The sequence below is a fragment of the Peromyscus maniculatus genome, chromosome 16 (assembly GCF_049852395.1).
Source record: "Peromyscus maniculatus bairdii isolate BWxNUB_F1_BW_parent chromosome 16, HU_Pman_BW_mat_3.1, whole genome shotgun sequence".
In the NCBI taxonomy this organism is placed as follows: Eukaryota; Metazoa; Chordata; class Mammalia; order Rodentia; family Cricetidae; genus Peromyscus; species Peromyscus maniculatus.
Window position 1 is genome coordinate 58,111,897 of NC_134867.1, and position 27,683 is coordinate 58,139,579.

The window sequence follows — 27,683 nt, forward strand, 5'->3', positions numbered from 1 at the left end:
TGTCGTGAGCGTAGCTCCCCTGTGGTTATAGATACATGAGTGTGCAACATGCACACCTACCACTGCTTCCTTTGTGGCCATCCCAAGTGCATTCTCAGGTCCCTCTGTTGACAGTCAGATACAAGGCTGGTTTCCTCCGACCCTTAAGGTAATGCTCTAAGTTCTTTCAGAAGCTGGCTTGAAATAGCCTCCTGTTACACAGGATGAGGTTACACAGGCAATAACCTGTTAAACAACCTCTGTGTGGTGTGTGTGTGTGTGTGTGTGTGTGTGTGTGTGTGTCTGTCTGTCTGTCTGTCTGTCTGTCTGTCTGTCTGTCTGTCTGTTGAGGATCTGATAGCCTTTAGATATAAAGCTGCAGACAGGCAGCTGTGTTGAGTCTGTTGTTCCTGGGTGTTGAACAGGGCTTTAACAGAGTCGGGGTGGGGTTAGGTAGAGAGGTCGGACACAATCAGTGAGTTACCGAACAGGACGGAGCACGCTGGCCATACATCCAGGTAGACATTCTAGAGTGGCGGGCCTGTTGTTCAGCTGTTTATCCTTGACTCCACTTGAGTGTATTACTTTTGAAAATAAGAATTAAGACCCACTGAGAAGTAGCTAAGGTCGGTGGGAAAGGGCCTCGGCAGTAGCAGGTACAATGGCGTTGTAGCAGATACAGGAGAATGTTGACGTCACTGAGAGCAGGCTGACGTTGCTCATCATGCTTGTGTTTTCATGTGGGTTGGGGGCAGAGAAATGTCTGTGTTTCCGTTGATTCTCCCAGCGCTTAGGTTGTCCTCAGTTGACCTGTCAGCCCATTGCTAACGGAGTCACGGTTTCTAGACGTCAATAGTCTTTCTCCTTTTCCTCTCCCACACAGGTTGGTGGGGGCAATGACCCTTGGTCAGCCTGGAATGCCCCCAAATCTGGGAACTGGGACGGCTCAGATGCCTGGGGCAGCAGGACGGATGGACCTGGCGCTCAGAGACACAGCACTAACAACTGGGACACTGCCTTCGGCCACCCACAGGCCTACCAAGGACCAGGTGAGGGCGGCTGCTACAGTGACTTACGGGAAACTGGGTGGCAGGCTAATCTTGCTATCATCCAAGCCAGCACAGCACAGTGACCCCACAGTGTCCTCAGCACTGACACTATCTCCTTGGGACAGTGGCCACCTCCCAGGATTACCTCCCATGGAACCTTCCTGGGTCCCATGAACTTGCTAGAACAGGGCACAGAACTCGGGGAATCACTCGACTCACTGTTTGTTACAAGGAGTAAACCAAGGGATGCAAATGAGCAGCCCGGGGAGGAGGTACATAGGGGAGGCGTGGGGAAGGGGGGGTACTTCCAGGCCCCCTCCTGTCATAGCCCCCCCAGCACCAGCATATACTCACCAGTGAAGACACTGTTAGAACCCTGTGGCCCAGGGCTTGTGTGGAAACTTCATCCCGTTGGCAGCCAGTCTCCTCTTCACAGAGGATGAGCTGGGGATGAAGACTCTGAGCTTCCGGTCGGTCGTAGCCTGTTTTTCCTGGGGGTGAGCTTCAGTCCCAGAGTGCACCATGAGTCAGTCTCCTCTGGACTAGAAGATACTCCTGTCATCCAGGAAACGCCAGGGCGTGAGCACTGGGTCTGGAGACCTGCTTGACTCTGCCTCTGGGTTTAAGCAGAGGAGAGAAGTATTGAAGGAGAGCAATTCAATGACTGAGAAAGGGTATTTACACCAGGCGGGGCAGTGGTGGCACACACTTTTAATCCCAGCACTCGGGAGGCAGAGGCATGAGGATCTCTGAGTTCGAGGCCAGCCTGGTCTGCAGAGTGAGTTCCAGGACAGCCAAGGATACACAGAGAAACCCTATCTCAGAGAAAAAGAGAAAGGATATTTGGAACAGAGGAGGAAGCTTAGTTGGCAAAGGATCTGAGTTTGATCCCCTATTGAAAAAAAAAACCTATTGGAAAAAGAAACGCCAGGCTGGTGGCTGAGATGAAACAGGCCACCCAGCTTAGGCTGCTTGGTGACTTCCAGGCCAGCGAGAGACCTTGTCTCAAAAAACATGGTCAGGGCTGGAGCGAGGGCTCAGTGTTTAAGGGCACTTGTTGCTCTTGCAGAGGACCAAGGTTCATTCCCCAGCACTCACTCACATGCAGCTGAGTTTCTGTACTTCAGTTCCAAGGGATATGATGCCCTCTGCTGGCCTCTGTGGGGACTGCATGTACATGATGCACATACACATAAAAAATAAACTTTAAAAAACGAAAAGACAGATGGCCTTCCTGAGGAACAACATCCAAGGTTGTCCTCGGGTTCCCATGTGTGTATACCACCCACACACAGATGTAGATGTGCACGCACACATACATAGTACAGACATGCACACTCCCCCAGGACGTTCATGTTAGTTCTGGAACTGAAAAGGTGCAGGTCTGCTCTGTGCTGACGCCTCTTGCTTGCTTACTTCTTGCTCTTGGTGTGCGCATCTCAGCTTCTGTGCGACTGGCAGAGCCGCACAGCAGACACGCTCCTGCCCTCTCTCGGCCCGTCATCATTGCTGGGCAGTTGTTTTTAGAGGTGGCGTCCTTTTCCCTCGCTAACGTCTTTAAATTGAGAAGTCTTTTTTTTATTTGTAGTTTGTAAGAATAAATTTGTCCATGCCAAGACCTCTAGAAGGCTTCCCTTGGGTACCAGACCACACTGCTGTAGTCTGCATTAATCAGAAACTACTCAGAGCAGCAAAACAGTGCTCTACAGTATGTTTTGATGTACATAAGAAAGTGATTACTGCAACTGGAAATTAACAAGCCATCGTATCTTAGTGTGTGTGTGCACATAAATGTTTTCTGAGAGTGTCTAACATCTTGGCAAACCTCCAGTATACAATAAAGCATTGACAGTTGCCCCAGGCCGTGCATAAGAGCCCGAGACTCACTCCTGGAAGCTGCACTGTCTACCCTCCCACATACATCCCTGCACCCTCTCCCCATCTCGTCTACATCCCTACATCCCCCTCCCCATCCCATCTACACCCCTGCATCCCCTCCCCATCCTTAGTGGTAACAGTTCTTCTCTCTGCTTCCACATGCCCAGGAGTGTTAGAGATTCTAACACATATGGCTGAGATGCTCTGTCGTGGCCTTCTGGGCCTGGGGTTGTTTGAGTGTGTGTCCTAGTGTCATCTACATAATGCCACATTGTGTATGTGTTCCTCACTTTCTTCACCCGCTCATGGGCTGATAAACACTTGGGTTGACTCCACATCCTGGCTACTGCGGGTACTGCTGCAGTGAATGGTGGAGCCAAGAGGACTCTGCCAGGTGCCGATGTAATTCCTAACGGGCAGCCAGCCGAGCCGAGTCGAGTTTTCTTTTGTTTTGTTTTGTCTTTCTTGTTAGTTTTTAAGGATCCCCATACTTTTCTGTAATTCTGCTGATTTCCATTCATATCAAGGCTACAAGACCTCCATTTTCTCTGCACCCTTGCCAATGATTCAGTCTTCTGTAGAGCTTAGCAGCCATAATCGGCACACAGCTGTTTTTTCTTTCCTACGTAAGTAAAACTCCCACCTTTCCACTTAAGGAAGGACTTCCTATCTATTCTTGGCTGTACCTCAGTTGCTAGCCTCAGCACGAGTCTTGTGCTTTGCTGTACCATCGTTAACACTGACCACTTGGACGTAAGCACTGTGGTTCTACTCAGTCTATCTGATAACCAAGGTCACAGCCTGTATAGGCTGGGCAGAGGGGAAGTTCACACCCCAAGCAGGACGGAGCAGGAAGGTGTGAGATTTCATCATGCAAAACTTGCACATTGATTCTTTCTTAAACCTTCCATTGAGTATTTCCCAGGCCATCATTGACCACAGATAATGAAAACTGCAAATAATAAGGGAAGTGAAGCCCTGAGTAAAGAGGCCTGTGGTGTTGGCTTTCTCATTATTGAATTGTTGGGCAGCGGCGGGCGTTGCTCTTTTGGAGATTTTATTTACTTTTGTTTTATATGTATGAGTGTTTTGCCTGCTTGTGTGTCTGACACTGTGAGTGTGCAAAGCTCTCAGCGTCCAGGAGAGGGCATTGGCTCTCCTGGAACTGGAGTTACGGGCGGCTGTTGGCCACCATCTGTGTGCTGGGAGCAGCCTGTGCGCCCACTGCTAAGCTGGCTCTCCGGCCTTCCGGTATTGAAGTACAGGAGTTCCCTATGTAGTTGGAATTCTGACCCTTTATCACGTGAGGGTTCACAAATACATTCTCTTCTGTCTATAAACTGTGTTTAGCCAGACGGTGGTGACACATGCCTTTAATCCCAGCACTCAGGAGGCAGAGCCAGGAGGATCTCTCTGAGGCCAGCCTGGTCTACAGAGCGAGATTCAGAACAGGCACCAAAACTACACGGAGAAACCCTGTCTCGAAAAACCAAAACAACAACAACAACAACAACAAAACCCCTGTGTGTTTATTCGTTGATTGTTGCCCCCTGTGCTGTGCTGGTTGGATGTGGCCCTACTTGTTAGGTTTGCTTTAGTTCCCTGACTTCTGTGTGACACCTAAACAGAGAGCTGAGGGCATGCCAGGGGATTCTTCTCCCATCATCCTCTGGGAGTTTGACCCTTTGGGATCTTACATTTAAGTGATTGGTTTTCTGTTGACTATTTAGATGATGTAAGGTAAGGGCCCAGACTTTAATCTTATGTGTGGACATCCAGTTTTCCCAGCACCACTGACTGAAGAAGCTGTCCACTGAGGCACTTGTAAAGAGTTTGTTAACTGATTGCCTTGTTCAGCCTAGTTCTTCTTTGCCTTTTGCATTAAGAAAAAGAAAAAAAAAAAAGGCAGAATTCCTAGGTCAAGCCTCGAGACTGACTGCAAAACCCGTGTTCTTCAGATCCATGAGACAGTCAGCCCTGGACTCTGCTCTGCAGCTCCTACTGGCAGTGGTGGCGCACGCCTTTAATCTCAGCACTCGGGAGGCAGAGCCAGGTGGATCTCTGTGAGTTCGAGGCTAACCTGGGCTACAGAGTGAGTTCCAGGACAGCCAGGGCTACACAGAGAAACCCTGTCTCAAAAAACCAAAAAAACAAAACAAAAAAACCCTGGTTATCTCAAGCAGTTGTTTACAGTAAACTCAAGCAATCTCACTCATGTTTTCTTTCTTACTGTTTTTTGTTTTTGTTTTCTCTACGTACAGCAACTGGTGATGATGATGAATGGGATGAAGAATGGGATGACCCCAAGTCCTCATCTTCTTACTTTAAGGACTCGGAATCAGCTGAAGCAGGGGGTATCCAGCGAGGAAACAGCCGTCCAGGTGCCTCGTCCATGAAGCTGCCCCTTAACAAGTAAGTTTAAAGGGGAGCAGGGGATGTCTACACATACACACACACACACACACACACACACACACACACACACACACACGCATGCACACACACATGCACACACGTGCATGCACACGCACACCACAATGCAAGAGAAGTTTTACTTTTATCTAGTTAGTAATCTACTGAATTGGAGTCTTGTTTGGCCTTTGAATCTTAGATTAGAAGCTGATTTCATTTCATCAGTTTCACAAGGTTAACAAGTGAAGTATTTATTCAGTTATACAAGCATGGCGCACGCCTGTAATCCCAGCAAATGGGAGGTGGAAACATGAGAATCTGAAGTTCAAGACAATCCTCAGCTGTAGGGAGCAAGTTTGAAGCCAGCTTGGGATGCCACAAAAAAACCTTCAAAATGCTTTTTATTGTCTTTACTTATAGACGCCATGATATACTAATGTTTTATCAATAAAAATAAGTATTACTAGGAATTATTTTTAGCTAAGGAAAGCGGGTCTCTCAATGCTTTCCTGTTTTATTGATCACTTCCCATGTGCCAGGCATTGTGCAGCGGTTCATGGGCACCCTCAGATCCTGTTGTGGGATATGGTGTCCTGTTTTACTACAGGGAAAACAGAAGCCTGTTCACAGTCACACACACATGGTAGGTGGGCACATCAGGATTCCAGGCACATGATCTGCGGATTGTGTTTCTAACACATGTTTTCACCTAGAGTTCTCTTAGCTTAAGGAAAACTACGTTCATGGAACTTGTAGATCCACTACTTGTGAATATGGACACAGCCCTGGGGGATTCTGGGTAGATCCACTACTTGTGAATATGGACACAGCCCTGGGGAATTCTGGGTAGATCCACTACTTGTGAATATGGACACAGCCCTGGGGGATTCTGGGATAAGGAATGATGTTAGTAAGCGCTCTTCTCCCAGCAGTCACTCTTAAAACAGCGTGTCCCAAACTGCTAATACTGTCTCAGTACTTCCTCTAGGTCTACAATTCAGAGTGCATTCAGGGGAAGTCAGTTTGTGTCCGAATTGTTTTTTGTTTTTTTGTTTTTGTTTTGAAAGCTTTTGTTTAGCATCTATCTCGAGATTAGGGTCAAAGTCTTGGACCTTGTGTGATGGGCCTGCAAGGTCTCCATAGTCTATCTGGATAGCAGGGGTTGACTGACCTCTTAGACCACAGTTTCAAGCCTCTCCAGTTTCTTCCATTATGGTTTTTGTGCTCAGTTGTGTGCACAATAAAATTAGTCATGGTCATCTGCTGTTTGCTTATCTCTAAGACTACAGACTTTTCAGTAGGATTGGTTGTGGTGACATTTTTCTCAGTTCTTTCCGCCTAAATGTAAAATGGGTTAAAGCCCTTTTACATGTGGTTTGTCTCTTGGTCCTCGGAAAAGTAGAGGCAGCAGAACAAGCAAGCAGCTGAGGTCTCCTGGCAGCGCAGGAGTCAGGCCCCTCCCTCTGCGCTGCACCTGCTCCCAGCTTGTTCTGAGTTTGGTGCCTGTTTTAGTCCCTGTTTCCACCCAGTCGCCTCGTCCCTGGAGAGTCTTTGTACGCGAAGATGTCATTCCAGCTTGAAACCACATTAGAGCAGGCTGATTTGAACCTGTCCCTCCAAGACTTGTGTCTCTTTACGGTGCAGGGAACAACTTAAAGCCTGTGTGTTTTTAAGTACTTAGCTTTTCAACAATTCATTTCCTGTTAGCTGTCGTCTAGTTCTAGCAGGTAACCCTTGTGCCAGAAGAGGAAGGTGGAAATTTAAATATACTGGGGCATTATGAGAACACATCTGTAATGATAACAAATTCATGTGTTATATTGCTGTTCACCTAACAATAATTGACTCTGCGTAGATGTGGATGTGTTAGCAAGTGGCCATTGCTCCAGCACAGATTGGCACACTGGATCCTGGGGCTCAGGGAGACTTCACGTCTGCCCTTCACTGTGTTGTTGTAGTAGCTGTTTCAGACTTGATGAAGCAGGCAGAGTGCCTGTGATCATCACACCAGCTGGGGCCATATGTTCCCTTCCAGTGCTCAAGCTTCATGGAGAGGCTCACTGGCCATCGGGGCCCCTGATTACCCTTTACGGTTTCCGTCTGAAAGACAGAACAAGGTTAAAACCGGTGTTAGGTCACATGGTGAGAACTGTAGGGTTTATGTGAGGAAGGGCAGAGACTCACAGTTCTTATCTTCATGATCAGGTTTCCTGGATTTGCAAAGCCTGGCATGGAACAGTACTTGTTGGCCAAGCAGCTAGCAAAGCCCAAAGAGAAAATCCCCATCATTGTAAGTTTGTTCGTTCTTGTCTGTTTGTTTTATTTCTAATTAAAGTTTTTTATAATGTCTAAGCTAAGGACATTAGTCTTTTTGGAAGTATTTTTAAGCACATTGTCCCAGGTAGTTGATAATGTTATTAGGAGGACTAAAGATAATCAGCATAAATTAATGATTGTCACTGTTTCTTTCAATTTTCTTCATTTTTATCTTTCAACAATTAATGTTTAACCAATGCTTATACATTTTAATACTTTTTCTTTTCTAAAATGCCTTAGACTGTTAGACTTAGAGCTTATGTTATATTCTGTTTTTCTACCAGCCTTATTTGCTTAGCCAATAAACTCAGTTCAAATTTTTATGTTTCCTCCCTGATGGAAGTAGAGCACATCATTAGGATAAGGTGCTTTTCCCACTATACTGGTAATAGAATTTCTTCCAGTAAGCTAGCTGTCAGCTCAAGATAAGGAGCTAGCAAATAAAAGCTGGGAATTAATGGGACCAGCAGTGATTTAATCTGTCTTGGTGAAATGATTATTACATAATGTGACAAATGCGCTTTGGTTTCATCCCATACTTTGATTGTTAATACATTTCCATCTAGGCAATATCTAGTGCAATTCTAGGGGAAGGAAGGTCTGTGACTGTTTTGTAACCCTATTGACTTAACCTGCAGCTGGTGGAAGCCTGGGATGTAATCCCCATGGCTGCAGGCAGGCATAAGGAACCACCTGCCTCTTCCAACCTTTGGTTCCAGGGACCCATGATGAAATCCCAGGAATGATAACGAATCCTTGAATTACTTTCCCTATCTGTAAAAAGCTTAAAATTCGCCGGGCGGTGGTGGCGCACGCCTTTAATCCCAGCACTCGGGAGGCAGAGCCAGGCGGATCGCTGTGAGTTCGAGGCCAGCCTGGGCTACCAAGTGAGCTCCAGGAAAGGCGCAAAACTACGCAGAGAAACCCTGTCTCGAAAAACAAAAAACAAACAAACAAACAAACAAAAAGCTTAAAATTCTAGGAACCGCCAGCCAGAAGTGCAATATGTCCAAGCCCCTGGACCCTTTGTTCCTCAAAACATGTTTGGGGTAACTACCTCTGAGTGGTTTGACTTAAGAAGATTTGAATCTTTTTGTTTGTTCCAGGCTGGGGGAAGGGGAGGCTGACATACATCAGGAGCCTTCTCATTGAATTTAAAGCTCTGGAGTTAAGAGCCCACGGTTTGCCCCTCATGTTCTAATGTGGACATTGTCACGGGCATGACTGTGGTGGAGCAGAGCATGACGTCCACGCTTTGTTCATGAGTTTTGGCAGAGAGAGACCAAGGAGCCCCGTGGGCAGGCCTGGCTGTCAGTTCCTCCCATAGCGAAGAAATGGGAAAGCCACTGAGTCCTCAAGAGGGGAAGACTGGACAGAGGCCCGGCCTGTGCTTCGGCTAAACAGAAACCTTACTCACTGATAGCACAGGCCTCCTGAGTGGGGACCAGACAGCTGATCTCTGTCCTCTTCACAGAGGGTTGCTGCTCAGGAGGGGCCCCAGTTGCTGCCCTGAAGCTTAGCAGAGCCTCCGGGATATAGCCCCGAGGCAGCTAATTGTGTACCCCTAGAGACCTCTGCTGTGCCTTGTCAATCATCTCCAGTCCTCAGCCACCTTCCTCAGTGACCCCTGCCTGGGCTTCGTGCCCCATCCTGCCTTTCCCTCAGCCACCTGGGACAGAATGTGAGCTGAGCGGTCTTGTCCCCACGCACCTGCTGGCCTTCCTGCGGAGTTCTCGGCTCGCACTTACCTCTCTTCAGCCCCATCTGCTGGTCCTCCTCATTTCCTTTTTTCACTTCTAACTATGCCTGAAACAATGGCTGTCAGGCTGTGGCCTGGCTCACACTTTTTTGAAGTTAAAACAGTGCTGTTCCAGCATCATTTTTTACCAGTCAACCCTGTAATTAGTTAAAACCCAGATGAGAGTCATATAAAAACTGAGAATATGAAGTCATTGACAAAATCCTGATACATAAATTTTTGTTTCACACACACAAAAAAAAGTCAATGTTAAAATTTTTTTAAAGCCTTTTGTCACATTTATCTTTAAATTGTGGTCTAAAGGAGGGAGTCCTTCTGTGCTCAGGTCCCTGGATGTGAGCCTGCTTCTCTTCCTCCTGAGACAGATGCCGCATGGAAGAAATGGGCTCATCTGACAACTGGTTTTGTAGATGTGGTGTCTCCCAGGGCTACGGCCATCCTTCCTTCTCCAGCAGGAACAGGAGTGAAGCGGGGGCTGCAGTTCTGGAAGGAACGGCCCTGGCCTTGGTTGCAGTTGTATTACCATTTCCCCGGGTTACAGAGTTGACTTCTCCTCCGTCACTGTTTAGGTTGGAGATTACGGCCCAATGTGGGTTTATCCTACCTCTACTTTCGACTGCGTGGTAGCAGATCCCCGGAAAGGTTCCAAAATGTACGGTCTGAAGAGCTACATTGAGTACCAGCTAACCCCCACCGTGAGTACCCGCTCTAAAGGAAGCTGCTGCAGCCGCCGTTTCCCCAGCTCAGCGCTTGGTATTGGTAACGAAGGCCTTTTCCTTTTCCCCTTATTTTGCAGAACACTAATCGATCTGTAAACCACAGATATAAGCACTTTGACTGGCTGTATGAGCGTCTCCTAGTCAAGTTTGGGTCTGCCATTCCGATCCCTTCTCTTCCAGACAAGCAGGTGACAGGTGAGTGTAAGCAATGCTGTTCAAAATGGCAGGTGGAGAGCTGACTAGGTTGCCCTCCTGATGTGCAAGAGGCAGGTGGTCACTAATGTCTCAGAAGAGTCTGTACACAAATGTGGAAGTTACCTGAGCATCTAATAGAAATTTCTGGCAAACTTTGCTATCAGAGAGCTTGTGTATACACCTTGAGTCCTAGAAAAGGCATTGTCTTTATTTCCTTCTGCCAAAAATAGTACATTTTTTTAAGTGTGAGAAATGGAACCTCAGAAAATAGAAGTCATCTGAGCGACCTAAAATGCAAACAAAAGCTTGAGACCCAGATGACAGGAGGTGGGCTCTGCTGCCCTGCTGTTTTGTGTGTGGAGAAGGCAGAGCCTCTGGTTGTTCATGAGGAAGGAAGAATTCGTCATCACTCATTCGTACCCTCTCCCCTGTCCTGTGTATTCCAAAGTGTCACTTTGTTCCACTTGTCCTGCCCCCGAGACCTTGTGGCAAGTGAGGTCTGGTTGAGAATGTCTCGGCAGTGCAGAACGGGCGCTGCTCTGGCAGAGGCCCAGCTGCCGTTTCTAGCACTTGTGATGGGCACTTACAATTGCCTGCAGCTCCAGCTGCAGCCTCCACCAGCACCTGCACGCATGTGTGCATACCTACACACACACACACACACACATACACACACACACACATACACACACACACACACACGCACGCACGCACACACACACACACACACACGCATGCACACACGCACGCACGCACGCACACTTGAAAATAATAAAAATATCTTTTAAAAATGAAAATCTCTGCTGAGTAATCCACATGCTACCAGATCTGTACATCTGGTCAGAAAGGGTTTGCCTCTGTCCTTAGAAACTGACGTCTGAGATGTGAGTCACCTCTAGTGTGGGACCGGGGATAAGTGCTTGAGATCCGTGAGCGTGACTTAGAACACAGGTTTTATAAAGAGGCTGACCTTCCCCAAACTAAGAGTTTCAATAGATAGAAACTGTTCACGTGACAAAAGCGGTCCGTGTAGAAGAAGGAATGGACGAAGGGCCAGAGTGAGGCTTAGCCAGATTTAGAGGGCCCTGGGAGAGGAGAGAGGGATTGGGGGAAGCAAGGCCCTTCCCAAAGAGAAGGCAAAGAAGGCTTAACCCTCAGTAGGAGTTGAGGAACTCAGGGAGGGACCACGGATCATCGTAGCCCACCCGATGGCAGTGCCTGGGTGAGACTTGAGCATTGCAGGCACCCTGTCCCGGGTGGGGGTCAGTCCCTGTGCCCTGGGACACTTTCCTCTTCATGGTACAGGGAGGGAAACAGACCCCAGCATCAGACAGGCTCTTCTCTCCTGCTAAGCAGAGAGTTTGTGTTTGATCCTCAAGTTTCCTATGTCTGTGTTACGGGATTGAACCAGTTAATCTTTAGCCAGAATTATTATCTTCAAGATAAGCAAGTCGTTTTCCTTCAAGGTGTGTATTTTATTTCATTTTCTGTTTACATTCCTCTGGAGGTGTTTGTATTTTCTTTTTGTTGTTTTATTTTGTGGAGATGAAATTTTTAGTTTTTAAAGTTGTTTGGGCTTGGATTATTTTGTTTTGGAAACTTCAAAAACTTGACATTGTTGAAGTGGGATGGAGAGTGCTGCTCTGCCCAGCAGTCACTGCAGTGTTTGTTTCCATAGAGATGCTGCAGGGTTTCCATAGTGATGCTGCAGGGTTTCCATAGTGATGCTGCAGCGCTTCCATAGTGATGCTGCAGTGTTTCCATAGTGATGCTGCAGTGTTTCCATAGTGATGCTGCAGTGTTTCCATAGTGATGCTGCAGCGTTTCCATAGGGCTGGTGCCAGGGAATGGATCCCAGGGTGCTGGAGACCATAGCTTCCTTCCACTCAGAGTGTCAACATACCCACAAACTGCTCCACAACCCATTCAGATCACACTCCCTGTCCTCCTAGTCATCCTTTTTGCTGTAAATCAGAGCTTTCTTTTTAAAACAGTAGATTTGTTTCCAGTTCCTTTTTCATGTTATAAATTTCAGTCTGTGCCCTTGAATTTTATACTCTACTTTTACCCAATAGATTAGAATAGCATATGCTTCGTGGTTTTTAAATGCACAAGCCGAGGTTTTCAGCCAAGTAACTCATTGTTGATTTAAAGCATCATAGAGTTCTCAGTCTTCCACACTAAGGTTTGTCTTTTAAACGTGAGGGGAGTGCAGGCATGCAGCCAGGGGCAGGCACAGCACAGCAGTCAGCGCCTCAGTCTGAAGAAAGTCAGGCTTTGACCGCTCTCTGGAGGCGTGCCGAGGACACCGTGAGGCACAGATCAGCCTTATTCCCCTTGTCTCCTGCCTGTGGTACCCACAGGATCAGTGCTGTCTGTAGATGCCCCTCACTGAACTCCTAGACAAAAAGAAGAGGAAGTCTGGGAGATGATGTCATGACACTTGTCCACGGAAGTTCATAGGTGACATATTCTGTTTGCAGATTTCATTCTTTGTGAAAACAGGACAGAATCAAGCAGGTTGTATTTGGGGATTCCAAACGATTATTTTCACACTCTTAGTGAAAACTTAGGTAAGGTTTATGGAAAACGGATAAACTTAAGTCCCTTCTGCCCCCTTGGTTACAAGTCTCTGGGACCTGGTAAAAATAGCTAGTAAGCATAAAATATCATGCAGAGTCCTAGTTGAACCAACTGTGTCTGAAGGATTTTCACAGGAGGATTATTAAATAAAAATGATCGAATTTCAATCACTGACTTAAATTCTAGCGCTGGTTCCTTTGCTTGAGGAGGAGTTCAGGGCATCCCAGTATGTGCACCTGCCAGGTCCTTCTGTCAGTGAAGGAGCCGCCATCTCTCCCAAGGCTGAGACCGAGTCCCAAACCATTAAGCTTGAGTAGTACATGCTCTGCGCTCCTACTGAGTGTGCAGAGGGAGTGCTCTTACATGAGAGGCTTTGGGTGAGACCGTGGTGTTCACGGGCCACTTTAGGTGCACACACTCTTGGTAGATGGTCCATCTCACTGGAAGATTTCTCACATGCGCACTCCTCTGAAGGAAGAAAGTTGAGGCTCATTTTCTGACTACATGCAGTAAGGTCGTTCTTTGGTGTGCTCACGTTAGAGTCCTGGGCCAGCTCTGTGTTTGTTACACAGGGTAGTTCTGTTGCCTCCCGAAACTCCACGGGGCTCAGCGTTGATTTCCTCCAGTCCTGTCCTTGACAATAATCAATCAGTTCTTTGTTGCTGTAATTCTGCCTGATGGTGGTGGCACACGCCTTTATTCCCAGCACTTGAGAGGCAGAGGCAGGCGGATCTCTGTGAGTTCGAGGCCAGCCTGGTCTACAGAGTGAGTTCTAGGACAGCCAGAACTGTTACACAGAGAAATCTTGCCCCCCCCCCAAAAAAAACCACTAAATTAGTGATTTTGCCTTTTCTAGAATACATCATGAGTAGAAACAGTGCAGCTAAGATTAATGCTTTTGTTGGATCAGTAATTTTCCTTTATTGCTGTTATTAAATGTGCGGATACACTGTAATTCTTTATCCTTTCATTCACTGAAAGACATTTAAACTAGTTGGAGGTAATTGTAACATTACCAATATAGATACTTTGTTCTAATTTCTTATTGTTATGGAGACAGGAGCTCACTGTATAGCTCAGGCTGGCCTGAAATGCATTACATAACCCAGGTTGGCCTCAAAGTGTTGTACTCTTGCCTCAGCTCACCAGTACTATCAGTTTAGACACATTATGACATGCAGACTAGCAAACAGATTTTTATATGAATCTGAACAAATTTTCTTTGGGGTAAATTCCCATCATGAACAGATAGATCAGTTGGTTTGCATTGTGCTTATGAATTTGTCAGACTGGCTGTATGATTTTGGAATCCATATCAGTGATATATGAAAATGCCCATGAGTCCACATCTTTACTCACACTAGGTAATGTCAGTTTTTCATTGATTTTGCTGAGCGGTTTTGTAGGCATATAGTGGTAGATTTTGTTTTGGATTTCATTCTGTACTGATGGGTTGTGTAGAGTATCTTTTCATGCACTTATTCCTATCCATGTGTCATTTGGTGAAGTGTCTGTTCAAAACTTTGCCTGTTTTTTTTTTGTTTTAACAATTTTTGCTCGTCTGTTTTTTATTGCCGAATTTGTTCTGTATGGTTCTAGAAGCAGCCCTCCATTGGGTGTGTGACTTGCACATGATTGCTCCAACAACAGCCTGCCTCTTTGTTCTCTAGACAGTGGGTAGCAAAAGCTTTTCATTTGATGACATCCAGTGTCTTGCAGTGACAGACAGATAGCGGGAAGAAACAGTTACATTCAAGGGGGACGGTTAATTTGGGCTCACGTGGTAGCGGTTTCACTGTGCCTGTGCAGAGCAGAGCGGAGAGTGGAGAGAGGGGACACCTCCGGGAACCCACGGCACCCAACTGAGCCGAGCCTCCTAAAGCCCCACAAGCCAGGAGGTCAGCCTCGAACAGCAGCCAGTGCCTGCGAGAGACATCTCATCTAACCTTAGCATCCAGCACGTCAGGCCGTTAGGAATTGTGCTTCTAGGGCTGTATCTGAAACCTCTTTGTCTGACCTCAGTTCGTGATAGGTCTTCTAGGAGTGGGGTAGTGTGAGGTTCTGCAGGAGTGTCGGACGGGTTGGGGTTGACTGTCGTGAGCTCCCTCGTTTACACTCGATGCCCAGAGAGACTCCTTTCCCAGTACAGTGCGTCTGCCTTGTCCAGATGCACATGACCGTCGGTGTGGTTCGTTTCTGGACTCGTTTGCTCTCTGTTCAGACACGGTCCCCGACTGATGTCACTAAAGCAGAGAGTGCCCATCCTCAGACTGACCCTCTTTGTAATGTCTGTCTCTTTATGGGCATGGCTGTTTTCCTATATCCACACATGCCTCGTGCCCATAGAGGCTAGAAGAGGGCATTGAATTTCTTGGAGCTGGAATCACAGATGGTTGTGAGCCATCATGTGGGTTCGAACCCAGGTCCTGTGGAAGAGCACCCAGTGCCCTTAGCCACCGAGCCACCTCTCGGCCCCCTCCGCCTGTAGTTTTGAACGGTAGGTTGCTGGTGACGGGCTCCTCAGCTGCTAATTTTCCGTGCTGCACAGCCAGCGTCTTCCCATTGCCTTGTGTCCTGCATTGTCCACACGACGAAGTCAGCCCTTAATTCTGCGTTCTTCCCACACACGCCAGCCTGGCTGCCGTCGACGCTGGGTTTTGTTTCTTCTCAGCAGTCTGGCTCTGCTGCCTCGAAGGGGGAAGCTGTTTGACTCACAGTCCTGTCTCCGCCATCCTGCCTTTCTGCTGATTGCTGGTGGGAGGGAGTCCTTGTCCAGTTCCTGCGCTGTCCACTCGAAGCACTCCATTCGGTCTTCCTGTAATTCTGTCCCCTTTACGGTCTCTGGTTGTTGATTACTGTCATGTTGCCCTTTAATTTTTCTAACAGTTCTTTGAATATAGTTACAGAAACTGCTTTGATTTTTGTCAGCAAAATTCAACGTCTAATAATAATAGTAATAATAGTAATAATTTCTGCTGCCTTTTTTTCCTTCAATACAGATCCATTCTTACTTCTTTTTGGCCAAGCTCTAGTTAGATGGTGTTTGTTTGTCTGATGATTGATTTTTGTTTTTAAATGAACATTGGCCCTTGCTGAGAGTCTGTTTTAGCAGCTCTGGGTTCTGCTGTTGCCTCCCCGAAGGTTGCTGTTTCTATTTTGTTTGCATAAGGAACTGGCCTTATGGAGTCTCCGACTCGCAGACCGCTAGCTCCCTTGCAGCTCAGGTGTTTCATGTTTGTATGGTAAGACTGGGGTCCTAAGGTTTGCTTCTCCACATAGACTGGCAGGAAGCCTGGGGTTGATTGGACAGAGCCCGTGCCAATGTGGTTTCTTTCCTCTCTCGATGTAACTATAAATAGAAGGCATCAAAGCTTAGTCACTTCAAGGTATCTCCAGCCTTTACTTCTCCTGCTCCTTTGTTTTGTTCTCGTTGTTTGGGGGTAGTATTTGTTTGTTTCTGGAAACAGGGTCTTAGTGGGTTGCCCGTGCTTGCCCCAAGCTTCTGGCCTCAGATAATCCTGCTGCCTTAACCTACCGTGCATCTGGGACTACACTGTGCCTAGCTTCCCCCTAGAACCTGTTCTGTCTCCCTTGCATGTGAACAGTCCGGTGGTTTGGCAGGAGCATGTGACTTAGACACCATCTGGTCGGCACTGTTTTGCACAGCTTCATCCTAGAATGTGCTTGGTCCTGCCATCTTCACTAAGCATGGCCACCTGCTCACCTCTTCACCTCTGTGGTTGACCGGCGAGAATGAGCGTATCCCCCTTGCTCCAAATCCAGTGAGCCGCCTCCTGTGGCTTGGACGCTGCTGCAGAGATGGGGCAGCCCTAGAATGCCACGAGTTCTTCTGTTCTTGGTGGAAGATACTTGTCGGGCGGCTGCTTGTCCTCACTGATCTCCAGAGCAGCCTGTGGCTATATCGTCACCATTGAACAGCTTCACTTTGATTCTTGGGGATAGGCTTGCATGAGCTCCTCACCTCCTGGGTCGGAGGCTCCACCGGTAGGTTCTCAGGTGACAGACACTGAGCTTGTTTTCCAAGAGCCTGAGTTCTCTGCTCATTTGGTGTTGGCTGTGCCATGCTCGCCAAACTCTCTACTTTAAATCAGGAACAGTTGCTCGCTAAGTGTCAGATTAGCATGGCCGTTAGCTCTAGGGTAGGTACGGTCAGGGGACAATTGTCTTTGCCACTAAACAAGACAAAGTAGAAGGGTGGGAGGATGGCTCCCTGGTCGAGAGCACTCGCTGCCTTTGCGGAGGACCTGGGTTCAGTTCCCAGCATGTAGACGGCGGCTCACAACTGCCTGTAAACTCCAGTTCCAAGGGGTCTGACATCTTCTTCTGGCATCCTTGGGCACCAGGGCACATGTGGTACATAGACATATATGCAGGCAAATGTTCATACACATAAAAATTAAAAGGGAGAGAGAGAACAAAGTTACAGCCCCCCAGGGAGTGTACACGTGTACCCCCACCCCACCCCACCTCATCCCAGTGTGTGTGTGTTTGAGGATTATTTAATTTTTAGGTAAGATTTTTCTGGGTAACCCCCTAGAAGCCTCCCACGTGTTGGATTTCAGATGTGCCTTGTGGCTACAGGGCTACTTTACTTAAGAACTAAGAACCAGTGTCTAATACTTAATGCACTTGAATATTACATCACAGCTAGACATGTTTTATAACTATTATAGTCTCCTTTATTTTATAAGAACTGCATACGCCTTTAATCCCAGCACTCAGGAGGCAGAGGCAGGCAGATCTCTGTGAGTTCAAGGCCAGCCTGGACTACAGAGCAAGATCCAGGAAAGGTGCAAAGCTACACAGAGAAACCCTGTCTCGAAACAAACAAACAAACAAACAGAACTGCATAGTGACTTCCACTCACCACTTTATTGCCTCTAAAGCTTCATGTGCCTGCCCAGAAACTGACCTAAAGATTGTTTACAAGCTAGAGAGGGTTTTCCACTGTGCAGTTTTTTTGTAACATCTTTGCAGCTAACATGGATGTTAGTCTTGCCAACATTAAAGTATTTGTTAATGTGTTAGATTGGAATTTCATTCGTTTACAAAATTTATTTATTCGTTTATTTATTATTGTGTGTACGTGTGTGCCTGAGTACATGTATGTGCACCATGTGCATGCAGGAGCCCATGAGAGGCACTGGACCCCCTGGAACCGCCCCTGGAGGTCAGAAGAATCAGATGGCTGGAGTTATAGGTGGCTGTGAGCCACCATGTAGGTGCTGGGACTTGAACTGGGGTCCTCTAAAAGAGCAGCCCCTGGAACTTCATTCTTCAAAACTAAGAGTCAGGGCTGGGGAGATGGCTCAGTGGGTAAGAACAGTTTCTGTGCAAGCACATGAGATCCACTCTCCAGCACTCACATAAAAAGCCAGGCGTGGACACATGTGTGCTGTAACCCAGCACTGTAGGGGTGGAGACAGGACAGTGGCTGAGGTGTGCAGGCTGTAAACCGAGCTCTAGGTTAGTGGAAGAACTTGTCTCAAAGGAATAAGACAGAGTGATGGGACAAGACCCTCAGCATCCTCCTTTGCCTCTGTACACCCACCCCTGGACACATGCACCCTTGCACACACACACACACACACACACACACACACTCCATATACCATACATAAACGCTGTAGTCACACACATACACACATCCTTCTTGTGAATTTCTGAGCCTCTTACAAATAGCTTTCCGCCAAGTATCCAGGTGTCACAGGAACTACGGGACAATTCTCTTTAGAAGGAGTTGTGTGTCACTCTGAGTGTGTCTCTTGTAGGTCGCTTTGAGGAGGAATTTATCAAGATGCGCATGGAGCGGCTCCAGGCCTGGATGACGAGGATGTGCCGGCACCCGGTGGTGTCGGAGAGTGAAGTTTTCCAACAGTTCCTGAACTTCCGGGATGAGAAGGCAGGTGTAGCCTCGCGCTGTGGTCACAGGGAAGGGGGTGCTGGCACATTCCCAGTGAATTTACATCTGAAAGCAGCCAAAGCAGTGTTGGTCTTTGTCAGTCCTCACCCCAAAACAAGGAGGGACGGACAGCTAAATCCGTGCATGGGAAGTGTGTTACACAGTGTGAACGCTGTGCCTGTCAGCAGGCCCTGTCCACTGGAGAAGTCGGCCCAGTGGATGGCCACAGAGGAAGATGCCTAGGTGTGACGTTTTCCCAGAGTGCCCTTTAAAGGGGCCTGGAGCTCGGGGAGAGGACTTCGTGCACAAGCATGAGGGCCTGGATTCAGATCCCCAACCCCCGCATGTGCACCCCGTGACTCCAGCAGTGTGAGGTGTGGAAACAGATCAGTAGAACCGTCCTAATTCCAGGGTCTCAGAGGAAAAAGGTGGAAGGTGGTAGAGCAGGACACCCAAGGCCCTCCTCTGGCCTCTCACATGCGTGCTGGCACATGTACGTAAACACACACACACACACACACACACACACACACACACACACACACACACACACGTGTAGGAAGAATATACCCAAAATATGGGCCTAAAAGGGTCATCTGAGTCTTTGGGTTCCCAGTGCCTCAGCACCATGTAGGAAAGTAGAATTACAGATTGATCGTTCATCCCAGAGCCAAGTCCTCTTCCAGTAGTAGAGGCCCTGAGTCCAGAGTAAATGCTGGCCCTGCCTGCTCCAGGCGGTTACTCTGCCAGTGGTTATCTGTTTCCTGTGAAACCCAAGACGAAGCTGCCTTCCTGGAACCTCCCCGTTAGCTTTGGGAGTGACCATCTTTTGAAAAGCTTGTATGTGTTCCTCCATGTTCCTCACTGTATTGTTTAGTCTCCAAAGATGTTTTCTCTGTAATTTTACAGGGAACAAATGTTGCAGATTTCATAAAACACTGAAGAGTGAAAGCATAGGCCAGTTCAGAAGCAACAGCAAATGCTAAATATAGTATGACCCAGGGAAAAATGTTACCAAGTTATTTTTGTCTTTAATCAACCCACAGAATACCTTATCCCTCAGTGGAACCTTCAGAGAGAGATGTCCTTGCTAAACTTCGTAGTGGTTTTGCCTTGGAGAAGTGATGCCTGTACAAAATGGGTTAAACATCCGGGCTCTGTCCGCATGCTAAGTACACCTGACAGAGAATAGCTGTCCGGGCCTTGTGTTCAGTGATTGCCTCTTTCTGAACTTGGTAGGCATGGTTGGTGTAGTGTCTGCACCAGGTGGGGACATCATACACTCAGGCCCTTCAGCTGCCCTTGTGAGGCGTGTCTGTCAGTCAGTAGCAAGCCTTGCAGGCCGCTGTAGCCAACCCTGGTTTTTCTGGTGCGAAGGGCTACAGTGTGTGAGTCCCTGGAGAGGCAGAGCTGTGAGACGATGCTCTTAGCACTTGTGAGTACCACTTGTAGGTGCTGAAACTGCACAGAGCCCTCCCAGGTTGTTGTCAGTGGTTGCCCCCAGGATTTCAGAGTCTCATTGTATTGATTTGTCAGGGGTTTAGAAAACACTAATAAAGGTCATATTGTACACATAATGTGCGTAAAAAGAAGACATCTTAGACATTGGTTGTTTGGTTTTCCATGAAGCTGCCTTCTAGGTTGTTGCTGTGGGCCTGGAAAGCATTATTGTTGTAGACCAGTTTCCTCACCAGCCAGAGACGTTGTAGAACTAGAGAGCAGTGTAATGCTCTGCCTACTAGTAGCCAACATGATGGTGAACAGAGAAAACCCCTGACTACCTAGAATTGCTCGAAATAAGTATCCAGGAGCTGGATAAAGTTGTTGCATTTTTATTATCAAATCATTAAGTGAAAAAAAAAACTATCAACTTCAAAATTATCAAATATTTAGAAATAAATACAAGAAAATACATAAAAAACCTAGCTGTAAAACTATGAAAAACTGACAGAGGAAAAAAAGGACCTAATTAAGATGTCATGTGTGAAAAACCAAAGGGAAAGAGTAGCTGAGAATCCTAACAGCGGGCGGGGCTAGGGAAACCCAGAACAGACACACACACACACACACACACACACACACACACACACACACACACACACACACACACACACACACTAAATAAACCAGGCCTGGTGACAGGCTCCTGTAATCACAGAGCCGAGGAAACAGGGAAAGTGGAGGTCACTGGCCGGCCAGCCTCACCCATCTACAAGCCCCAGGTCTCAGTAGGAGACACTATTTCAAAAATGAAGGTCCGTGGATCTGATGCACTCTTACTCAGTAGACACTGTACATGGTGCATGTGCATGCCTACAACATGAAAAAGTTCATCTTTTTTGAGAGAGTTACCACAGTTAATTTGTCAGCCTCCCAGAGGGTATCTATAGTCTGTTTAGGCTGGAAGCCGGTGCAGAAGGAATGTGGCTGAGTCTGTTCACTCACAGCCCGGTGATGCGGTTTAGGAGACATCTGTCTGGTGCTGAGGATGTGGGACGGACGAGTCTTCCTGAAAAGAGGAGGCAGGGATCCAGTCCCTCAGCTGCTTCTGCTCAGGGATTTGGAGGAACACGTCAGCCCTGCTGGCCGCTGTAACGCTCTCGTGTCCTTACAGGAATGGAAAACTGGAAAGAGGAAGGCTGAGAAAGACGAGCTGGTGGGAGTCATGATATTCTCCACAATGGAACCGGAGGCTCCTGACTTGGACTTGACGGAAATGTAAGAGCCTCTGCCTGACTTCCCTGGGCTCACGGCCTAGGCCAGGGCTGCAGCAGCTGTAACACTCATCTTCAGAAAGGACTGTCTAGCCCATGGGGTTTGCAGTCACATGGCGTCCACGGGAGTCCCGTCCCAGCAGGTGAAGCGCTGCTTCCCTGGGGTCTGCCTCATTGTTGGCGTCATGTTCGTTATTTTGGTAACGTCTGATGAGGCAAGGTGGCAGTAACCACCCCCTCCTCGGAGTGCCCAGCCGAGCTGCCATCGCTGTGTGCAGTGCTTGGGATCCAACCCGCGGCCTCGAGCAGTCCGGGTTTTGTGTCTGTCTCTGACGTTGCTGACGTGACTGACGCTGTCTGTGTTCCCAGAGAACAGAAGTGTGATGCTGTGGGCAAGTTCACCAAGGCCATGGATGACGGTGTGAAGGAGCTGCTCACGGTGGGCCAGGAGCACTGGAAACGCTGCACGGGCCGTAAGTGCCGCCCCGCCCCGCCCCCACTCCCGAGGACCTGTCCACGCGAGGGCCACTGAGCGGCACAGCGCCCCTCTCCACCCCTGCCCTGCTGCCCCCACTCACGAGGACCTGTCCACTCGAGGGCCACTGAGCGGCACAGCGCCCCTCTCCACCCCTGCCCTGCCCCCACTTCTCCACGCCAGTTAAAACCAGAAAGTTGGGCATGGCAGAGGCAGCTCTAGAAATGTCATAAAAAAAAAAACACCGTACTAACTTGAGTTTCAGGTTGGGTCTTTGAGTTTTGTAATCTCAGGAAAATTAATCATTCTAGAGATTAGAGAGTAATTAATTAAAATTAAAGCAAAGCAAATTTTAATTGAAAGGGCTTCACCCCTTCAAGTGATTTGCTTACAAGTATGTGACACCAGGCCACACCAGGCCCAGCTCATGACTTCCTTTCAGTCTTTATGTGCCTGTTCTAGGATGTGCTGTATTTGAATAAAGCCATAGTTTTTAGGAAATAGTCTACATATTTGGTAGAAAATATGATAGATATTAATACACACACACACACACACACACACACACACACTAAAATAACAGACTAGGCCACTTCAGAGGGACCTGGTACATTAGCCGTGGCTCTGCTCACCCTCGCTGGGAGTAAGATCCCTCTCTTCCTGTCCTTTGTGTGGACTGTCATGCTGCTGAGCCTTTGTTCCTGTGTCCCCTGAGTTGTGTAGCTGTGGTGTCCCAGGATGGAGTAGTGAAGCGTGCAGACACAGCATCCTCTGTGAATGAAGGCCTAGGAAAGGCGTGTGGGGCAGAGCAGGTCCCCTGCACACGGGAGCCCCGGGGCTCGGTCCCTAGCACTGACTCAGAAGAAAATACAAGTAAAGACTTGAACTTGAAAAGTGATGAGTTATAGTTGCACCTTTGCAGAAGGCCGTCCTAGCAAACCTTTAAATGGATGTGGTCTCCGGTAGGATTAGATCCCTGTTGTCTGACGGCTGGAAGTTCTGTGCTGTACATAACCCCAAAACCGCACTTATTAGCAAGGACTGACCCAAGACTGTTCAAGCTTCTAATCTGCACAGTGGAAACTGTGTGCGGTGAATAGCACGAATGTCGTTAACCACGGAAGCAGGCAGTCAGATGAGAGTAAACGTGGCACTGACGTGTCCCAGCCCGAGCTCAAGCAGTGGTTTCCTTCCGAAGGCCACAGATGCCCCCCAGGGGGTCTGTGCACATCCGTGGGTGGCCTCAGGATTTTGTAGATTCTCCGGGTGGACCTCGGGATTCCTGTAGATTCTCCGGGTGGTCCTCGGGATGAGTTAGCGGTCCTCCCGTCCTGTAGGTGAGACTGCACACCCTCCTCCTGAGCCTTAGCTCAGTTAGCCGTACCACAGTTAGCCGTATTTGCCAACCTTCCGTAGAGGTGGTGACTCTGGTATCCAGGGTCACTGTGATGGCCACATGCACATGAGAGAGCTCTGCGCTCTTTCCCTGGGCTCTGTCCAGGGAATGAGTGTGGGCATGGGTTGTTCATTATAGTACCCACTGCTAATTGAGCAATCAGCTAAAAATGATAGTTAATTAAAGAAGTCATCAGTTGAAAAATCATTTCATCGGTATTTCATTAATAGGCGCTATTTCAGTCATTTTGAATGTCTTCTGTTAGGAGTCACAGTCAACTGTGGGATCCATTTCAGACTGCTCAGAGGACTGATGAGTTTGACGATTCTTTTCTAGCCTTACCCAAGGAGTATCAGAAGATCGGGAAGGCTTTGCAGAGTTTAGCAACAGTGTTTAGCTCCAGCGGTTACCAAGGTAACGTCTGTATTTTTTTATAATTTCCCTTGTTGATAATGTGTAATAACTGTCCGCATCTTGAATTACTTCAGTACCTTTATGCTTCGTGTGGTGAACCTCAGGGTAAGGGGTGTTTCTCAGCTTAGGATTTCTTTAACTCTGAGGCCCTGACACTCTTCTCTTGTGGATCCCATAAGGTGTACAGTGGGTTCTGGTGAACTGGTCACCGTGAGTGTTTCAGAGCGCTGCAGCCCACATCTCCTGGGCACAGCGGCGTGGGGCCACTCACCCGAAAGCACAGGGAGCTCCCTGTTTTCTGTGCTGTCCTCACTGTCGGCGTGCGACAGGGGATTCATATTGCGTGTGGCACTCTGGCAGGTGTCGAAAGTGCTTGGTATATTTTATGTTGACTGTCCGTCACTTTCCTAAAGCCTCTGTTTTTACGGAGCCATTTGAGCTCCTTCAGATTGGCATCTGCTTCAGGAAAGTGTGGGCCGGTGTTAGTGAGCACTCTCAGAGCAGTGTTGTGCCGTTGGTTCTTGGTCGTGTAGGTGAGCGTGATTCCCAAGGCTGTCTTAATTACACCAGATAAATCTCTCACTGCATCCACGGCAGAGTGGCTAGTAACAGTAGAATGACGTAAGAATTGCTGGCATGGCCCCTGCCGTGAAGTACTCTGTAGTCTTGGGCACTCTCCTGTGGAAATGTTTTTGTGAGGAAATCGTGAGAAGACCTACAGACAGCTCCTACGTCCAGGAGCAAAGCCTGTCTCCCCGCACTCTGCCTCCAGACGACTCGGGTGCCTCCCATGCCCATTCGAGGGCCTTCCCCGGGCAAAGGGAGGGAACTGGACACTAGTGAAAACACTAATTCCATGGAATGAAGCACAGCACACGTTTGTACACCCAGAGTTACTCAATTACTTGTAACTTAATCCCAGTTACCTTGGGGACAGTGGGCTCTGTCTGTGGTTCTGAAACTGTAAGGAAGGACCTGAGCAATTCAGCGTACACCCAACGGTAAGCAAAGGCTTGACAAGAAAGGCTTCTCCCCACCGAAGCGGAGTACCACAGAATAAACACGGGGTGAAAGGGAACGACGCAGGTTTGCCAGCGACGGTCACATTTGCCTCTGGAGTGTGAAAACTAGAATGAACCAGACACTGATTCCGGATCTGGTTAAGCCTCTGGACCTCGTGGCCAGTGTGAGGACAAGGTAGGGACAGAAGAATGTGTGTTGACACGAGATTCAGTCTAGCATGTACCAAAGGGCATGACTCATGTTCCTTAACACCCCACAAAAAGTTTTCAAAAAAGAAAGGGCTGAGAAGAGCACCGAGTGAAGAAATACGCCTTCCTGTCCTGGGTGTGCACCGTCTGTGCCCCCGGCTCACACAGGCTGCCGAAGATGCCTGCACACTGCCGCCGCCGCCGCCGCCTCCTCCTCCTCCTCCTCCTCCTTCTCCTCCTCCTCCTCCTCCTTCTCCTCCTCCTCCATAGCAGAGCGATGACCTTTTCCTGGGTTTGCAATCTCATGTCCTTATTCTTTAAATGTTCCTTATCTTCTAAGTGAAGTTTGCAGGTAAAAATGTTGTCTGTCCCTCGAAGAGAGAAACGGAATAGAGGGTGTAAATGGAAAGGTTAATCCCTGTCTTAGTTAGGGTTTCTACTGCTCTGATAAAATGCTGACCAAAGCAACAGGGGAGGAAAGGGTTTGTTCAGCTTACACATTATCGTGGAAGTCCATTATCCAGCCAAGTCAGGGCAGGAACTCAAGGCAGAAACCGTTGCAGAGCCCATGGAGGAACTCGGTCTACTGGCTTTTCCTCAGAGCTTGCCTGCCTCCTGTCTTATAGAACCCAGGACCACCAGGGTAGGGGTGGCACCACCCACCATGGGCTGGGCTCTCCCACATTAGTTATTATTAAGGAAAATGCACCATAGGCCAATCTGGTAGGGACAGGTCATCCATTGAGGTTTCTTCTTCCACTAACTCTGTGTCTTACATCAAGCTGACATTAAAAACTAGCCAGCACAGCCACCATCGGCCGCCTGGGAACCAAGGATGAGGATGGAGATGGGGATCTAGGAAGTTGTTCTCGCCAATCTGACAGTGTTTGAACTTTCTAAACTAAGGGCCATCAGTAAAGTGTGTCAAAACCCGTGAGTACAGAGAAAATATTAGTGACCCTAGTGGCTTACAAGACTGCGACCCATTTCAGGTGAGACAGATCTGAACGATGCGATAACAGAAGCCGGGAAGACGTACGAGGAGATCGCCAGCCTGGTGGCCGAGCAGGTACTGCCGTAATCACATTTCTCACTTAGATACAGGTAGATTCTCTTTTCTGCTTCTGTGGGGCTTTGTTAATTTTATTTAGTGATAATACCTTTTTCAGTTAAGCCAAAGTGGACAGATGTCCCATTAAGAAATCCAAGTGAAGCCAGGTGTGGTAGCTCATACCCAAAATACCAAAACTTGGGAGGCTGGAATAAGGGATAGCCTTGAGTTCAGGGCTAGCCTAGGCTATATAGTGAGTTCTAAGCTGATCTTAGTTACAGAGTAAGGTCCTTTCTCAAAAAGTCAAAAGAAAAACAAATCTAAATGAGGTTTGGGTCTGTGGCTCAGTGGTAAATGGCCTAGATTGTTCTTCAATACTTGTGAGGCCCCGAATTTGATCCAACACCCCCCAAATAAAGATGTTGGGGGGTGTTATTGAATGCCTCCTGGCCTGGATGCCTCTGTTCCACTCTCACGATCCTGGAGTATAATGTGAGAGCCTGGCTTAGGCCCACACTACTGCCTGGCTCTAAGCACGCTCTCCTCATCTGTGTACTGCACGCCTTCGGTGAGCCTCGGATTGGGTACATTTCATATTGTCTACTAAAATGTAGGCATTAAACTAGAACATTTTCACTTGTTGCAATTTGATGCTTATATTTTATTTGATTTAAAAGTGAAATAGTATCTAAAAACATACTATCAACTAAAAAAAAATCCTTGATAGTGTAATGTAAATCTCTATTTTTACAACTCAGCTTCAAAATGATTTATCACTTTCTTCACAACAGAAGAGTCAGAGTCTAGTACTGTCAAAGGGTTGTTTTCTGTTAGGAAAACTAATCCTAATGTTTAACACTGAGTATTCCAGTGTAAGGCATTCTGACAACAGCACCTTGGGAACGGGAGGGTTTATTTGGCTCATGCTTCCAGGTCACGGTCAGTCAGGACAGGAGCCTAAGCAGAAACCATGGAGGCTCCTTGCTGACTCACTCTGAGGCTCAGGCTTTCTTAGACACCAACAACCACCTGCCGGGGGATGGTGCTGCCCATAGTGGACTGGGCCCCATCTGTCAATCAGCGATCAGACTGTCGCAGGATATTTGATCGCACTGTGACACTCCAAGACTGTTGATGAAGTTAACCTTGAATTAAGGGGCAGAGCCAGCAACCAGCTGACCAGAATTAGCTGCAGAGAAGCCGGGAATGTGGGAAGAGAAGACAAGAAGGAAGGAAAGGGTGGGACTGGAGTGTGGTGCTTCTTTTGGTTTGGGGACAAGTGAAGAGACGTGTCTTTCACTGTGTCTCTGGCCAAAAAGCAAGTTCAGTAAACCGATTGCTTCTCCAGTTCTCTAATCCAGCAGGTTTTCACCCCAGCATCTGACTCGCGAGTCTTTGTTGGTAAAAAGACAGCAGACTTAGTTTACACCTACATATCTCTGCTGTGGCCGCGGGACCGGAAGGCCCTCCAGGCGGCGGGGTGCTGATCAGGGTGTAGTGGACCATAGACAATAATTAAAATATCAGTAGATTTGTGTGCGGCCGGCGCCACAGACATTGCACGCGCCAGTCTGGTCCAGGCGATGCTTAAATTGAGGCTCCCTCTCGA

General features: G+C 47.9%; 1 protein-coding gene across 1 annotated transcript in view; it reads left to right on the forward strand.

The window, feature by feature from the left end:
* Snx9 (sorting nexin 9) overlaps positions 1-27,683 on the forward strand; it is an 84,489-nt gene that overhangs the window by 50,211 nt on the left and 6,595 nt on the right. Inside the window, exons 5-14 of the mRNA XM_076552853.1 lie at positions 863-1,028; positions 5,168-5,318; positions 7,524-7,608; positions 9,963-10,088; positions 10,190-10,307; positions 18,683-18,813; positions 21,428-21,531; positions 21,897-22,000; positions 23,735-23,812; positions 26,016-26,092. Coding sequence (XP_076408968.1) covers positions 863-1,028; positions 5,168-5,318; positions 7,524-7,608; positions 9,963-10,088; positions 10,190-10,307; positions 18,683-18,813; positions 21,428-21,531; positions 21,897-22,000; positions 23,735-23,812; positions 26,016-26,092 — 1,140 coding nt within the window. The remainder of the gene's footprint in view (positions 1-862; positions 1,029-5,167; positions 5,319-7,523; positions 7,609-9,962; positions 10,089-10,189; positions 10,308-18,682; positions 18,814-21,427; positions 21,532-21,896; positions 22,001-23,734; positions 23,813-26,015; positions 26,093-27,683) is intronic.